Below are 16,043 nucleotides of genomic sequence, written 5' to 3'. Positions count from 1 at the left end.
TGCTTTAAAAACTTAATCTGTATGCTAAATTAAATAATATAACAAAAAAAAAACAAGGTAAATAAAAACCCTTTCTAAAATAATAAGTCGGGCTCTTAAAATGTAGTCAATTTTTTAAAATGTGAGATCCATGAACTTAATTGACGTTTCAGCATAGTTTTTTAACGTGGCAAATTCGGTCAAGGCAATTTCACATGCAATTTAATCAACACGCCTTAGCCCTAACGTTGTTTTTTTTTTTGCTTCAACCCAATGTTTGTGTTATAAATAGACGGCGATATCATCACAAGTTAACAGAAGCAGTGGTTTAGAGAAGTCTCCGGTTCGTGTGATACAGAACGACACAACTCTACAATGTCTTCTATTTTATTGACGGCTCTGTTGTTTGTAAATATCATGTTTACCTGTGGTAAGTACATTTGTATACAATCACAACGCAAATGAGATAGAGATATTTATTTTTAATTATCTGTGAATTTTTTAGGTAACAATTGCTTGTTTTTATTTCCACGTATACGAAGTATAGAGGAAGTATTGTAATCGTGCAACAAATCGAAATCGATATTTTCACAAATCTTGACGTTTTACTCCTCCTACTTCGAAAAAACATAGTTTTGCAATTTGTCCATATGTATGTATGTGTGTGTGTATGTGTGTATGTGTGTATGTGTGTATGTGTTTATGTGTGTATGCGTGTATGTGTGTATGTGTGTATGTGTGTATGTGTGTATGTGTGTATGTGTGTATGTGTGCATGTGTGCATGTGTGTATGTGTGTATGTGTGTATGTGTGTATGTGTGTATGTGTGTATGTGTGTATGTGTGTATGTGTGTATGTGTGTATGTGTGTATGTGTGTATGTGTGTATGTGTGTATGTGTGTATGTGTGTGTGTGTATGTGTGTATGTGTGTATGTGTGTATGTGTGTATGTGTGTATGTGTGTATGTGTGTATGTGTGTATGTGTGTATGTGTGTATGTGTGTATTTGTGTATGTGTGTATGTGTGTATGTCTGTATGTGTGTATGTGTGTATGTGTGTATGTGTGTATGTGTGTATGTGTGTATGTGTGTATGTGTGTATGTGTGTATGTGTGTATGTGTGTATGTGTGTATGTGTGTATGTGTGTATGTGTGTATGTGTGTATGTGTGTATGTGTGTATGTGTGTATGTGTGTATGTGTGTATGTGTGTATGTGTGTATGTGTGTATGTGTGTATGTGTGTATGTGTGTATGTGTGTATGTGTGTATGTGTGTATGTGTGTATGTGTGTATGTGTGTATGTGTGTATGTGTGTATGTGTGCATGTGTGTATGTGTGTATGTGTGTATGTGTGTATGTGTGTATGTGTGTATGTGCGTATGTGTGTATGTGTGTATGTGTGTATGTGCGTATGTGCGTATGTGCGTGTGTGCGTATGTGTATGTGTGTATGTGTGTATGTGTGTATGTGTGTATGTGCGTATGTGCGTATGTGCGTATGTGCGTATGTGCGTATGTGCGTATGTGTGTATGTGTGTATGTGTGTATGTGTGTATGTGTGTATGTGTGTATGTGTGTATGTGTGTATGTGTGTATGTGTGTATGTGTGTATGTGCGTATGTGTGTATGTGCGTATGTGCGTATGTGCGTATGTGCGTATGTGCGTATGTGCGTATGTGCGTATGTGCGTATGTGCGTATGTGTGTATGTGTGTATGTGTGTATGTGTGTATGTGTGTATGTGTGTATGTGTGTATGTGTGTATGTGTGTATGTGTGTATGTGTGTATGTGTGTATGTGTGTATGTGTGTATGTGTGTATGTGTGTACGTGTGTACGTGTGTATGTGTGTATGTGTGTATGTGTGTATGTGTGTATGTGTGTATGTGTGTATGTGTGTATGTGTGTATGTGTGTATGTGTGTATGTGTGTATGTTTGTATGTGTGTATGTGTGTATGTGTGTATGTGTGTATGTGTGTATGTGTGTATGTGTGTATGTGTGTATGTGTGTATGTGCGTATGTGTGTATGTGTGTATGTGCGTATGTGTGTATGTGTGTATGTGTGTATGTGCGTATGTGTGTATGTGCGTATGTGTGTATGTGTATGTGTGTATGTGTGTATGTGTGTATGTGTGTATGTGTGTATGTGCGTATGTGCGTATGTGCGTATGTGTGTATGTGTGTATGTGTGTATGTGTGTATGTGTGTATGTGTGTATGTGTGTATGTGTGTATGTGTGTATGTGTGTATGTGTGTATGTGTGCATGTGTGTATGTGTGTATGTGTGTATGTGTGTATGTGTGTATGTGTGTATGTGTGTATGTGTGTATGTGTGTATGTGTGTATGTGTGTATGTGTGTATGTGTGTATGTGTGTATGTGTGTATGTGTATGTGTGTATGTGTGTATGTGTGTATGTGTGTATGTGTGTATGTGCGTATGTGCGTATGTGCGTATGTGCGTATGTGCGTATGTGCGTATGTGTGTATGTGTGTATGTGTGTATGTGTGTATGTGTGTATGTGTGTATGTGTGTATGTGTGTATGTGTGTATGTGTGTATGTGTGTATGTGTGTATGTGCGTGTGTGCGTGTGTGTGTGTATGTGTGTATGTGTGTATGTGTGTATGTGTGTATGTATGTATGTGTGTATGTGTGTATGTGTGTATGTGTGTATGTGTGTATGTGTGTATGTGTGTCTGTGTGTATGTGTGTATGTGTGTATGTGTGTATGTGCGTATGTGCTTTTGTGCGTATGTGCGTATGTGCGTATGTGTGTATGTGTGTATGTGTGTGTGTGTGTATGTGTGTATGTGTGTATGTGTGTATGTGTGTATGTGTGTATGTGTGTATGTGTGTATGTGTGTATGTGTGTATGTGTGTATGTGTGTATGTGTGTATGTGTGTATGTGTGTATGTGTGTATGTGCGTATGTGCGTATGTGCGTATGCGCGTATGCGCGTATGCGCGTATGCGCGTGTGTGCGTGTTGCGTGTGTGCGTATGTGCGTATGTGCGTATGTGCGTAAGTGTGTATGTGTTTATGTCTGTTTGTGTGTATGTGTGTATGTGTGTATGTGATGAATGTGTGTGTTTGTCTTTCCACGCGATACCTTGAGTACCGTTATAGCTAGGTTAATGAGATTTCGTATGTAGGTATAATGTTAAATTTGTAGTTGTGCATTAACTTTTTAGTGATTTCCGGTAACCAGAAGTGAACTTATTCTACTTTCAATTTTTCAAAAGCTTATAACTTGATTACTATTTTAGATAGATACATGAAATTTCAAATGTAAATAAAAGTTCACTTTCTCTGCTTTTTGTCAAATTCTAAGTAATTTTCTGACGTTCGGAAGTGGTAATTTACGCTCTTTCCAATTTCTCAACATGAATTTATAAAGTATTAATATTCCCAACTAATATTTAGATATTTTTATCCGTTCACTTGATGCGCAATTATTTTATTACGAGATACTTTTTTTTCTTTCTCGTATATACGAAGTATAGAGAAAGTCTTGTAATCGTGCAACAAAAATTCGAGATTTTCACAAATCTCGACATTTTACACCTCACTGATACGGAAAAATATAATTTTGCAATCTTGTCCGTATGTCTGTGTGTCTGTCTGTGTGTGTGTGTGTGTGTGTGTGTCTTTGTGTAAACACGATAACTTGAGTACCGTTACAGCTAGGTTGATGAAATTTCATATATAAGTATTTTATCAAAATCGTAGATCCATATCAACTTTTGAGCGATTTCCAATAACCGGAAGTGGTACTTTTTCTACTTTGAATTTTTCAAAAGCCTATAACTTGAGTACTATTTCAGATAGATGAAATTGCACATGTAAGTAAAAGATTTAATTCTCAACCTCCTGTCAAATTTTGAGTAATTTCCGTTGACCGGAAGTACTAATTTACGCTATTTCCGATTTCTCAAAAAATGCATGTAAATTTATGAAGTACTAATAATATTTAGCACTATTATGCACATTTTGTTTTGGCCTTCGCTTGGTGCGCAATTCTTTTTTCTACTAGATTTTATTCTATTTTTAAAAGTTTAGTAAACAAAAATCATGTCTATATTCCGAGTTGCCATCCCACGTAGTGTAATATTAGAATATTGGAGAAAGTTTAGGGGAGAACACTCCCGGTTTATTATGTTTAAAAGTTTATGAAATTAAAAATGGTGTTGTCGTTCCCCGTAGTGTTATTTAAGAATACTGGAGAAAGTTTAAGGGAGATCACTCCCAATTTATTTCATTTATAAATTTAATAATGATTTCGCTTGAAAAAATATTTCAAATGTCAATCATTTCTAAAAATTAACTTATGACCAAACACCGCGGTATACAATTATTCGCTTGTTTACGTTATTGTCGACGGACAGAGGAAATACATGTGTCATTTTCTTTTAATCTTTATATGTGGAACAGAATGATCAGTACAGTCTTCATTTCTGTTCCATAGCTAGAGTTAGGTTATCACATCACGGAACCAAACTCAAGAATTTTGTAAGCTAAACTCGATCAGCCGTCCAAAAATAGGTTGCTTTAGGCAGAAGTATTTTCTTCATGTATAAGTAACCAAACTAATAGTTCCTTGACATCATCTTCAAAAAAGTTTTTTTAAATACATTTTTTAATCAACCACTTTTTTTCTGAATAGTCTTTGCCTGTTTCAGGTTCTGGGCCATATGATTTGTTCCTTCGAATGCACTTTCAATGTATTTTACGACATAAATGTCGGCAACAAACTTCATTATTGCCTGTTTTATGTTCTGTGCCATTATATTTGTTTACCACAATATCATCCATCATTTATTTCTGGATAAGATTTGCTACACTTAGCAAGGTAGAAGTTTATGGGGTTTTAGAGATGTTTGTTTTCCTATGATGCGTTGCTGTCTCTAGCTAATGTACTTCATTAGAGAAGTGACCGAGTTTGAAACTAGCTATGTAAATTACTTCAGTTTTAATCCAATTTGTATTTTTAAACAAAAGCGTATACATTTATGACTTTTGAAGGTTGCTGTTTGTTTTACGTTTGAGAAACTATATTTAAACATTAAAATGCATAACATATTTTGTTTTAATTGAATTTTTAAAAATTCTACCAGTAAATGCTTAAACCTAGTTTTGTATTTAGTTGTGTATATGTTAATTTGTAAGTAATGTGTTAACACAAACGTCGATAAAAAGACCTACCTGTTTTCAATTATTGGTTTTGTCCAAGTAATTTAAATAAACTAACACATATTGAATAATAATTTACCGACGATTACAATAATACAACTTGTTGTACACAATTTCAGTTTTATGTTTTAATTATTAATTTTTTTGCAATTAATAAATAGATTTCTTTGGAAATAATTTACAATGAAGAAATTGAATAAGAAATGATTATTCGAAGGCTGTTGTGCTTGAAGTGTATTAAAAGAAAGTATTTCTTGATTAATTTAGTTTTCCAAATTTCATTGGTTTATTTTAATATATTTCAGGACTTGACATTTCACTAGAAAGAGAATATTATATGGAGGGTAAAGATTTATTTTGTGGCAAGTTACATTGTGTGGAGAACACAAGAGAAGATAATGAAATCTCAGCTCTTGTCAACATGTCAGTCTATAGCATCAGTGAAATAGAGGGGAAAATTGTGTTGGCGTATTTTTCAGAGTCCGATTCAAGAGTTCGAGATTATAAAGTTGCTGGATCAAAAGTTGATGGAAAGTTTTCAAAAGTGTTTGGAGAATTGACCGTATCAATTACAAAACCTTCCGATTGTTTTAGTACAGTGTTTGGATGTGATGTGTATTACACAAATAGAAGGGGTCTCACTGAGATGAAAGAAAATAAAACCAAACCCGTTGACCAAGAAAATTTTAAGCCACTGATGTTGATGACCTTAGAGGCTAAAACTCCAGAATTTGATAAAACAATTGATAGAATGTCAGAGTTTCTAAAAACATTTAAATATTCTGATAAGTTAAACAGAGCTGACTTGAAGATGCATTTACAGTTTTTAACAGATGACAAACGTTCTAACCTTAGTTATCACAAAACAGAATTAACAAAGGAGAAGGTTGATGAAACTCTGGTTAACCTTACTAATGCGATGGAAAGTAGATTAAATAGCTTGTTATCTGCCCAAGGATCTACAATTCAGAGACTTGAAAATCAAATGAACAACGTTGATAACAGATTGAACACCTTAAATAACACAAATCAAGAGCTCACGCATTTTAAATACAACTTCACTGAGAGCTATCTAAAGACAATTCAACAGATACAAGAAAACAATAACACACTTGAAAAACAAAATAGGGCGGTACAAAATGTAACAAATCTATACATTGTTTTACAAAAACAACTGGATAAACTGAATAATAGTGTGGTTAATGTATCATTCGATGTTCAAACTTTGTCTCAAAGGTTAAATAAAAGTGAAATTTTAACAAAAACCATGCAAGTTTTCAAAAAAGATTTACTAAATTTAACTAACGAAATGTTAAAAAATAGCACAGCGATATTGGAACGTCAAAATATAAGCATTCAACAACTGGGTGAAAGCAACAAATTACAGTCAGAGACACAGTTAAAGACACTGAAGGATTTACAAACAGCTGTATCACTACTAAACAATACTGACATTGATATACATGCCCGTACGGAGAAGATAAACAACACCATTCAAAATCTGATTACTAAATCAGATCAAATTGGTGTCCTAGTCAGTAGATTACATGGATTTATTGGCCCTGTGCTCAACGAAAGCGAACACGTACGTTGAATATAAGAATGCTCCCAAGTAGTTAAAAGTTAAAGTATTTTACTTAGGCAGGGTATGTTTTCGAATTAACCTTACATCAATACAATGCTTAGTTTCGTTAAAATTAGAAAAACTAGAATGTTTTAAAATATTGTATATACTCAAATAATATTCAATAAACGTTAACAAAATAAATGACATATTAAATTAATTGGCTATATTTGGCAAACAACTTTAACACATACTAACAATATTTAGGAGTATATATTTGTACTTACACACAAAAACACGCATATATTATATGTATATATATATATATATATATATATATATATATATATATATATATATATATATATATATATATATATACATGCATCTGTATGTATATATTTTTCCTGGTTGTGTGGGAGTGTGGTGCTTTGCTAGGCGATAATGTTGGTTTAGATAATTACATATTATTATTAAAAAAGCAAAGTAGAGAAATGATTAAATGTGTGAATAAACACATGTTTTCAATGAATACTGTTTCATCTAATAATAAATAAATTGAAGCATTCGAAATGTTTTTTTTTCTCCAGTTAAAATGTGCCAACATGAACGATCGTATTTACTCGGACATGACAGAGGCTGGAGTAGATGTCAACAGAACATTGTGTGATAACAAGACAGGCGGTGGAGGATGGATTATTATACAGGTTATTTTGTCATTTAAAACATTCTTACACATTTACCAAATAAGTTTTTCCGATATTTTTTTCTAACAATTTTGATGTTTTTACATCATTGAACACAAATGTATGATACTAAATTATAGACGCTTAGCGACGGTCTAAAGAAAAAAAATGTAAAATGTGAAAGATATACCGAGGGTTTTGTATAATATCTTTTGTTTGTTTATTTGAAATTAATATGATTATAATAGGTTATATCGACGTTTTTAACACCAGCTAAAGTTTTATTGTAGTTCTGGTAGACCGCTGGTCAATATTTTAATTGGTTACCTGAAGTTATGTGTTTTAATTTACAGTAGTATTTTTAACATAACTCAATGTTTAGGGAATTGTGATGTGAAAGCTGATTCGTAGTATAGTTTATTGTTCTTCTTGATAAACGTTTTTATTTTAAAATAAAAGAGAAAATCAGACTATGTGATAGACAACGACAATGTTCAGTGTAAATTTACTTTTAAAAATCTGATTGTGAAAAATATACTTAGTGTTGTATGTACAAAATTTGCGATTTTTTTGGTTTCAATATTTAACACAAGCAAATTAAAGCAAGTGTGTTATCCCAAAAACATTTTAGCTGTCTAATACACAAAGTGTTGGAAATGTTTAGAGAGTTAATATGAAAATATTAAGTATAATAAACTAACGACTGATTTGATTTTAAGTAAATTGTTTGTTGTATGATATAACTAGAATCTTAATTAATCTCAAAGATAATTAAACCTTGGAATAAATTAAATGAACTCGGTAACCGTATGTTTACCACCGCCGTCATTTTAAACAGAAGCTTTAAAACTTTATATTAGAATATTTATTATTTCTTACAGAGACGTCTCAAAGGTGATGTGAACTTTACAAGAACTTGGAACGATTATAAAAATGGATTCGGTTCAACATCTGGAGACTTTTGGATCGGAAATGATGTAATTTCAAAGTTGACAGATTTGGTAAGGAAATATTGGCTGCTTAAAACCCTGCATGGAAACTGAATTTTTTACTAGAACATCACGAAATAACACTGAGTAATGTGTTTAGGGGAGTATTAAGGTGATTGTACCATACACACTTCAAGATAAACATGCTATCACTTAATTTCTAATTCTTAAAACAATCACTTTATATGATACATGTATACTCTAGTTTGTTAGTTTAGTTATATGATAACTGTTTCACAAAACATGGGGTCGTTTCAACATCATTTTCTCAGTTTGACAATAATTTCTTCTACGTGATTTTCAAAAAAAATATCTACTTTAAAATTTAGTACTTTTATTAACGATTAAATTTAGTGTAAAAACTAATATGACACGCGAGATTACGTATGAAACACGCATTTTTGATTGAGTGATTTTGTATTTTACATCTCAACTGACACAACTTGCACGTATACAACTGTTAAAGACTGTCTATTAACAAATAAAAACATTATTTTTCTATCGATAAACAAATGTCTTTTCCAATTCTTCGCACGAGATGACATTATTTATATTATTATATTATTTGAATTGTAAATAAAATGCACTTATTTATTTTTTAATATCTCATCTCTAGAAACAATGTTCCAATTTTAGTGGTCTTGAGCTAGTTTCATAGGTCATGGTAAAGCTGAGGATAGAATATTACATCTCCCACTCTTCCACCCCCTCTTTAACTATCCTCAAGTCATTACCCCCCTATCATTTCCTCAGATTAACTACCCCTGTAAATTACTCCCACTCAACACAAAACTGCAATAGGACACTCACCTATTTTATAATTCAACGGACACCAGTACATAGAGTGTATAAAATGGTTAGCGATATGTAAAGCTTAGGATTATGAATAGGAGATGGATAGGAATGGTGAAATGTTGTAATTTAAATGAGAGGACAGTAATTATAGAACTAGGGTAATACATTTTAGAGGAGATGGTACTATTGACTAGCAGTAAATAACTGATTAGGTAAGTGAAGGATATTGTACTAGAATTGGCATTCACACGTTCGTTTAATCTAGATATTTCTTGTAAGAAAATATATTGATGTGTTATTATCATTGCGACAACTAGAAAATAAACCGGTAGTGATCTCCCCTAAACTTTCTCGAATATTCTTATATAAAACAACAAGGGGATGGTAACTGTGGATATAGTTATGATTTTTAATCCATTTTAAATACTAAAACTTTTAAAAATAGAATAGAATCTCAGTAAAAAACAATTGCGCACCAAGCGAACGCCTAATAAAGGTGTGTATAATAGTGCGCAATATTATTAGTACTTTTAAAATTTACATTAGTTTTTTGAGAAATCGGAAGTAGCGTAAATTACTACTTCCTGTCAACGGAAATTACTCAAAATTTAACAGAAGGTAGAGAATTAGATCTTTTACTTACATGTGAAATTTCATTTATCTATCTGAAATAGTACTCAAGTTATAGGCTTTTAAAAAATTCAAAGTAGGAAAAGTACCACTTCCGGTTATCGGAAATCGCTCAAAAGTTGATACGGATCTACGATTTTGATAAAATACTTATATATGAAATTTCATCAACCTAGCTGTAACGGTACTCAAGTTATCGTGTTTACACACGGACAGACAGACAGACAGACAGACACACACACACACAGACATACGGACAAGATTGCAAAATTATGTTTTTCCGTATCAGTGAGGTGTAAAACGTCGAGATTTGTAAAAATCTCGATTTTTTTTTTTTGCACGATTACAATACTTTCTCTATACTACGTATATACGAGAAAGTAAAAAAGGATCCCCCTCAAAAAGTTTTTTGTAGACTGCTTCAATTAATTTTAAATTATCTATTTCCTGAGTAATTTAAAACATGTCAATGAGATGTGTAACTATACTGAGATAACAAACCAGATACTATAATGTCCAAACTAATTTTGGGCCTAATGTAATCGTGTTTTATAATTAAAAAAAAATGCTGTAACATAACATGCCGTTTGGGAGATATTTACAAGGTAGTTGGAGTGATGCATATGGTATTAGAAATAAATAGATAAATAAGTAAATAAGTACATAAAATACATTGGGTTTAAAGCATGTTGGTTAAAGAGAAAGTGGTCAAAGGCTGGTTTAGAACATTTTACCAATAATCGAGAGTGAAAATTATAACATATAGTAGAATAGTCGAAAATAAAGTAGGTTTAAGTGGATTTTATCCCGTTTTGTACAATAAACATCTACGTATATAATTCTCTTCATGGTGACCATTCGGGACAAGACGTAGACGCACGCCGAACCCCCCCCCCCCCTCTCTCACTCTCCGTGCATACCCAACAGACCATGTCGCTACCACCCACACCCTACCAGTCTGGTGAGTTGTTTACAATCGCAGAGCCCGGTCGAATATTTACAGCTATTAGGGGCAGATAATTTAGGTTTTAAACTATGTAAAGATAAGGGGAAGTAATAACAAGCTCTGCTTGATCTTTTCATTGTCGTCTGTAAACTATCGTCACGGATGGCTGTACAATACTAGATATAACAGGAACAAAAAACACAAACAAATCAAAGCTGATGTTCTGGTGGGTGGGGTCCGAAAAGGTTGGTGTGTTAGTGATTGAGTGGGAGGGGATAACGTGTGGTGCTTCTGTGTCGATGTGCATAGTCGTAGCTAAGATTATTTGACTGCTTAGTACCGACATGTTTTGGGTGGATAGGCGTGAAGCTATAATGATGTTTGGGGATACCGTGGAGTTTTAAAGGTAAAAAATTGGATAGCAGTGTTCTCATAAAAGAATTGGAATAGTTTCGTACATGTTAATAAAGGTAAACTCTATTTGAAAAGAGGTGGGGGTCTAGGGGAAGTGGGGAGATAGACGGATGGGGTCATGGGGTCACGTAAGCTGTGGACCAATGGAAAGTCGATATAAAATACTATTAAATTAGTGTTAAAACATCATTACAATGTTTGTTTGAATGTTATGTTAATAAAACCGATTAAAAAAGGAGCAATAGAAACCATATTTATACAGAATAAATAGTACGAAAAGATATGGGGCACGAGGGTTGTAGGGGTGGGGTCATGGGGCCAAAAACGTCAGAAAGGGGAGGGATTGGTGAGATACCAGAGGCGGTGATGCGTATCTAAATGGTTGTAATCAACAAACTCGGAAGCTGAGAGTTAAATATAAATTACCCAACCGTAAAACTTATACATTCGATGTTGTAAACGAGTTTAGTATTAAGCCGCCGTAGAGGTTGTATACTGATCGAGAAAATAATACGATGCTCTTTTAGACAGACTCTACATTGCTACCATAATGTAGGCTACAACTTGACCTAACCTAGATGCATGTTTGAGGTGGAGATAAAATAAATAAATAAAATTCAAGAATTGAACGATGAGACATGACAAATATGAGCGGAAGATTGTATTGAATCTGGCTAAAACTGTTAATGGGCTGTTAAAAAGGGGATAAATAGATGGATGGATAATATAAGCTGCAAATACGTAGTAAATGCAAAGTCTTGAAATTTCTGCTATTAATATAGCATACAATTGTTTACAGTTACTAATACATTCATGTTGATAATTTTATTTAATCTTCATATCGATTGGACTGTGCGTCTGGTGTACACATGTCACTGAAATGCACATTTAAATCATCATTCATGGCATTGAATATTTAAAATACATTTAAATGGACCTAGATTAAGTAACGTGCTATTTTAATGGCGAATGCATCCTAATGTATTTTGTTGAGTTTTTACATTTTACAAAACAATAGCTAAATAACGAAACAAATACTATACATCTTCACTTGATATGACGAAGGTGCATTTAATGCACATACAGTATGTTAATAGATGAATAAATTAACATAGCGTGTTTTATTTTTATGGGGAAAAAAGCTAAGTGTCTTGATCCGTTGATTTCAGAAGTGTTTATTAGATAACCGATTTACAGATTAGTTAGATATTTTAGGAAGGGTAACACAGCTTATACAATAAAGATCGTGGTTATGTAACGAACCTTGAAGAATAGTGTAATGCAGTCAGCAGGATATTTTCAACCGGTCATTTCTTCCTCACCGGTTTTATCAACAGTTCTATTCCACACCCTCCCGCCTGCCCTCACCTTTATTATATTAACCCTATTACACAACATACATATAGAGATACACATAAGATACGTTGTAAGATTTAAAATTAGGGCTATTGAACATATCAAAAGAAGGAAAAGTACATAAGTAATATATATTGTAAGGGAAGATGGGTTTATTAACTGCTAGCGTATTACAACGGCAGGCAATGTAAGGAGATTAATGAAAAGGAGGGAGTTCTAGAAAAGCCATACATAAATTGAATATAAATAGAATTTCTTGGAAGGGAATATATTTTTAAGTTGCAATGTAAGAAGGCAATAGATAATGTAATATTTCCTTTCTCAACAGACGTCTTTTGTTTTAATGATGGGGTAGATACAGGTACTATCAAAATAAGTTTATTCAATATTTTTTTTTACAAAGAAAGTTTTCAAGCAGCGTGTGTGTATTAATGTAATAAAGTGTTTTGGAAAATTGTGCATATTGTTAATAGATTTTCGTTAGGTTTTTTAGTCAATATGTATAATTATCATATATATTATAGAGGGATCAATACTTACAATATTTCAAACACAATGCAATATCTAAATGTTTCTAATTTTTTGTCTAACACAGGGTTATAATGAACTCAGATTTGACATGAAGTATAAAGGTACAGACTACTACGCTGTGTACAGAGGTTTTAAGGTAGAAAATGAAGCAGCAAAGTATGAGATGAGCCTCACGTCATTCAGTGGTGGGAATGTTGAAGACGAGTTTAGTTATCACAAGGACGAGAAGTTTACAACCATTGACTCTGATAACGATAGGTGGTCAGATGGCAACTGTGCTGTAGACAGCAGCGGTGGTTGGTGGTATAATTGGTGTCACTGGGTTAACGTCAACGGTGAATGGGCGAGTCGTTTTGATAATAAAGGAATTCAGTGGTATAGCATTACAGAAAGGACTGACTCTCTAGTCTTTGTTGAGATGAAACTTCGTCAAATGTAAACAACCCGAAAACATTGCTATGGTAAAATAATGGATGTACAGTAATCAAATTATTTATATAATCTTCAGAAACATAAACAACATTTCATATATTAAAATAAATAGATGTAAACATTTCACTAAGGCAATATTTTCTTGATGGTGAGTATACATAAGAAGTTTAAAATTAACGAACATTAAACCAAACATTTTATTTAAAAAATGATTTTAAAAACTACAACAGAGTTTATTTTGCTATCATGATGTAATAAAGCCATTTATACGCTCATCTGGAATTGAAATTCCTCATAGATTGACTGTGCGTGTGTTAGCCATTAAAACAGGTAAAAAACGACTATGATGGTGTCATTTATTTCTTGCATATTCATAACTAGACTAGTAGTGTAGTTGTCATCTACCACTATATCTTTAATTAGACATTCACTCGGATCGTGTGAAGTTCAACTCTAATAACGTGTGTAATGTTTGCGCAATTTTTTAAATAATATTTTTTCGCATAGTTTTTTTTCGAAAGATGTATATATGCCACCTAACTTCGCATAAAGTAGATAGTAACTGTTAATTTGGGATCTGTAAGGCTTTGTATTATAAATGTGAACATTTAAGTAATTCCTATGTTTAAGTAGTTAATATTTTATCTAGTGTATCTCATATCGAGCATGTTTGTTTATTAAGAAATCTCTAGTATCACATATAAGTACATATTAGTACCAAAATAAAAATTTAATTCTAAATATGTTTGTATTACTGAGATTGGAATATTCTTTTATTATCGTTTTCAAGGTATATAACCCTACTCTCACAAATCAAGTGGGTAATTTTAATTGTTATCTCCCGTGAACAATTTAGTGTCGTTTGTGTTCCATACCATAGGCTAGAGAAATTTCCAATTACCTAATTTTATTATTGTATTTGTTTAGTATGTTTACATGGACAGAATTAATGGAAAGCAATTATATGCATTTATATACATCTTTATTATATCGCTCACTTAATTTTAATATCAAGCCTTCCTTTTGTAGTTAAGGAAACTGTTTGTTTTATATATTTACTAATAAATCCATTTATATAACTTATGATATATGTGTTTTGTTTTTTTCGTTTGTTTTTTGATCACATACTAAAATCTTCGGAACAATCTAACATATGATAACTGTCGTTATTTTGTAATGTGATAAAGGCAAAAGGTTAATTGTACCCACACAGCTACGCTGATACTTTATTCACGTTATGGAACATTGACTACGTTTTTCATACTTATGTCGAGATTACAGAAACATGTAAACTCTATATAATTAAACTTTTTTAGTTTGTGATCCTAGGATGAATCAATACATTTATTAACTTAATGTTTCTATTTCTATCAGTATTTTGTCATACAAGATACAACTGCCGATGTGGTCTGTAAATCCTGTAAGCTTGTCAGTTCCTCTAACGTGAATATTTTCAATACAGGTCAGACCTTCCGACACCAGACCACTGCTGACAAGATTTTACCTTAATGTTATTTTTGGTATTAGCTCGAGTATTAGCTTTATTTTTTTTGTCTCTGGTCCAAGCTAAAAGTTGATTTTAGCATCGTGTTTTATTACTTTTCAGAATTCCCTTTAACAAGTTAGATGGTATATAATGAGCTTAAAACGGTAATGCCCGTGTGTTAGAAATGAGAGATTGGCTTGTATTCGGAAGGCGTGTGTATGTGTGTGTTCCCAGAGTATTGCTGCCATCAAAGACATTTGTATGTGTGTGTTCCCAGAGTATCGCTACCATCAAAGACATTTGTATGTGTGTGTTCCCAGAGTATTGCTGCCATCAACATTTGTAGGCTGTCACGGTAGGGGGAGCGTGACTGGGTAAAATGGGATACGAAGGTTCTATACGGCGTCAAACGTACAGACAAGGGGAGGCTACTGGAGAAATATTTGTGGCACAGCCTAAATGTAAACCACTCAAGGCGATAGCTTCCTGGTTTAGAGCTGTTGAGTTTACCTGTTCTAGAAGTTGAGCGCTCGAGTAGAAAATGTACCGCTGGATATCCAGTTTTTTCTAACTAATCTAAGAACAGTCACGCTTTATATATAATAAATACATAAAAACGTTTATAATTACAAGCTTTTATAAATGCACTAAAAAGAAGAAACTAATACAATTTTTTTATTAAATATAAATAATTTTTAAAAATATAATAAATCTGCGGTTACTTTAAATATAAAATTACTTTCTTTAAATATATTAATGCACTACTATTTATATCACTATAAATAAAAGCGTGTGTCGCTATAATGTTTTAGTGGGCGTATTTAGTTGCAAATCAATATAAATACCATTGGTGTATGTGGTATTTTGTGTTTAAATATATATATATATATATATATATATATATATATATATATATATATATATATATATATATATATATATGTAACGGGCGGACATTTATCCTGCCGACAACGCCAATTATAACGAGCCAACAGTTACTATGCTCGCACGCCACATGTAATGAGACCTAATTGTCTGTAGTGCC

General features: G+C 32.7%; 1 protein-coding gene across 1 annotated transcript; it reads left to right on the top strand.

The window, feature by feature from the left end:
• Positions 1–310: 310 nt before the first annotated feature.
• On the top strand, positions 311–14,533 carry LOC131955638 (angiopoietin-2-like). The gene is made up of 5 exons (XM_059319835.1): positions 311–409; positions 5,475–6,754; positions 7,324–7,440; positions 8,301–8,420; positions 13,145–14,533. The coding sequence occupies exons 1-5, from the start codon at positions 355–357 to the stop codon at positions 13,517–13,519; spliced, it is 1,947 nt and encodes a 648-aa protein (XP_059175818.1). The 5' UTR covers positions 311–354; the 3' UTR covers positions 13,520–14,533.
• The last annotated feature ends 1,510 nt before the right edge of the window (positions 14,534–16,043 follow it).

The sequence above is a fragment of the Physella acuta genome, unplaced genomic scaffold (assembly GCF_028476545.2).
Source record: "Physella acuta isolate Inbredline_101_S28 unplaced genomic scaffold, ASM2847654v3 ptg001089l, whole genome shotgun sequence".
Taxonomy (NCBI): domain Eukaryota; kingdom Metazoa; phylum Mollusca; class Gastropoda; family Physidae; genus Physella; species Physella acuta.
This window is presented reverse-complemented; position numbering and strand designations above follow the sequence as displayed.

Excerpts from the sequence above, each read along its gene's own strand:
- LOC131955638 (XM_059319835.1), top strand. The coding sequence starts at position 355 with ATGTCTTCTATTTTATTGACGGCTCTGTTGTTTGTAAATATCATGTTT. Across the intron at positions 410-5,474 it reads AAATATCATGTTTACCTGTG|GACTTGACATTTCACTAGAA; the intron begins GTAAGTACATTT and ends AATATATTTCAG. Across the intron at positions 8,421-13,144 it reads TTTCAAAGTTGACAGATTTG|GGTTATAATGAACTCAGATT; the intron begins GTAAGGAAATAT and ends TGTCTAACACAG.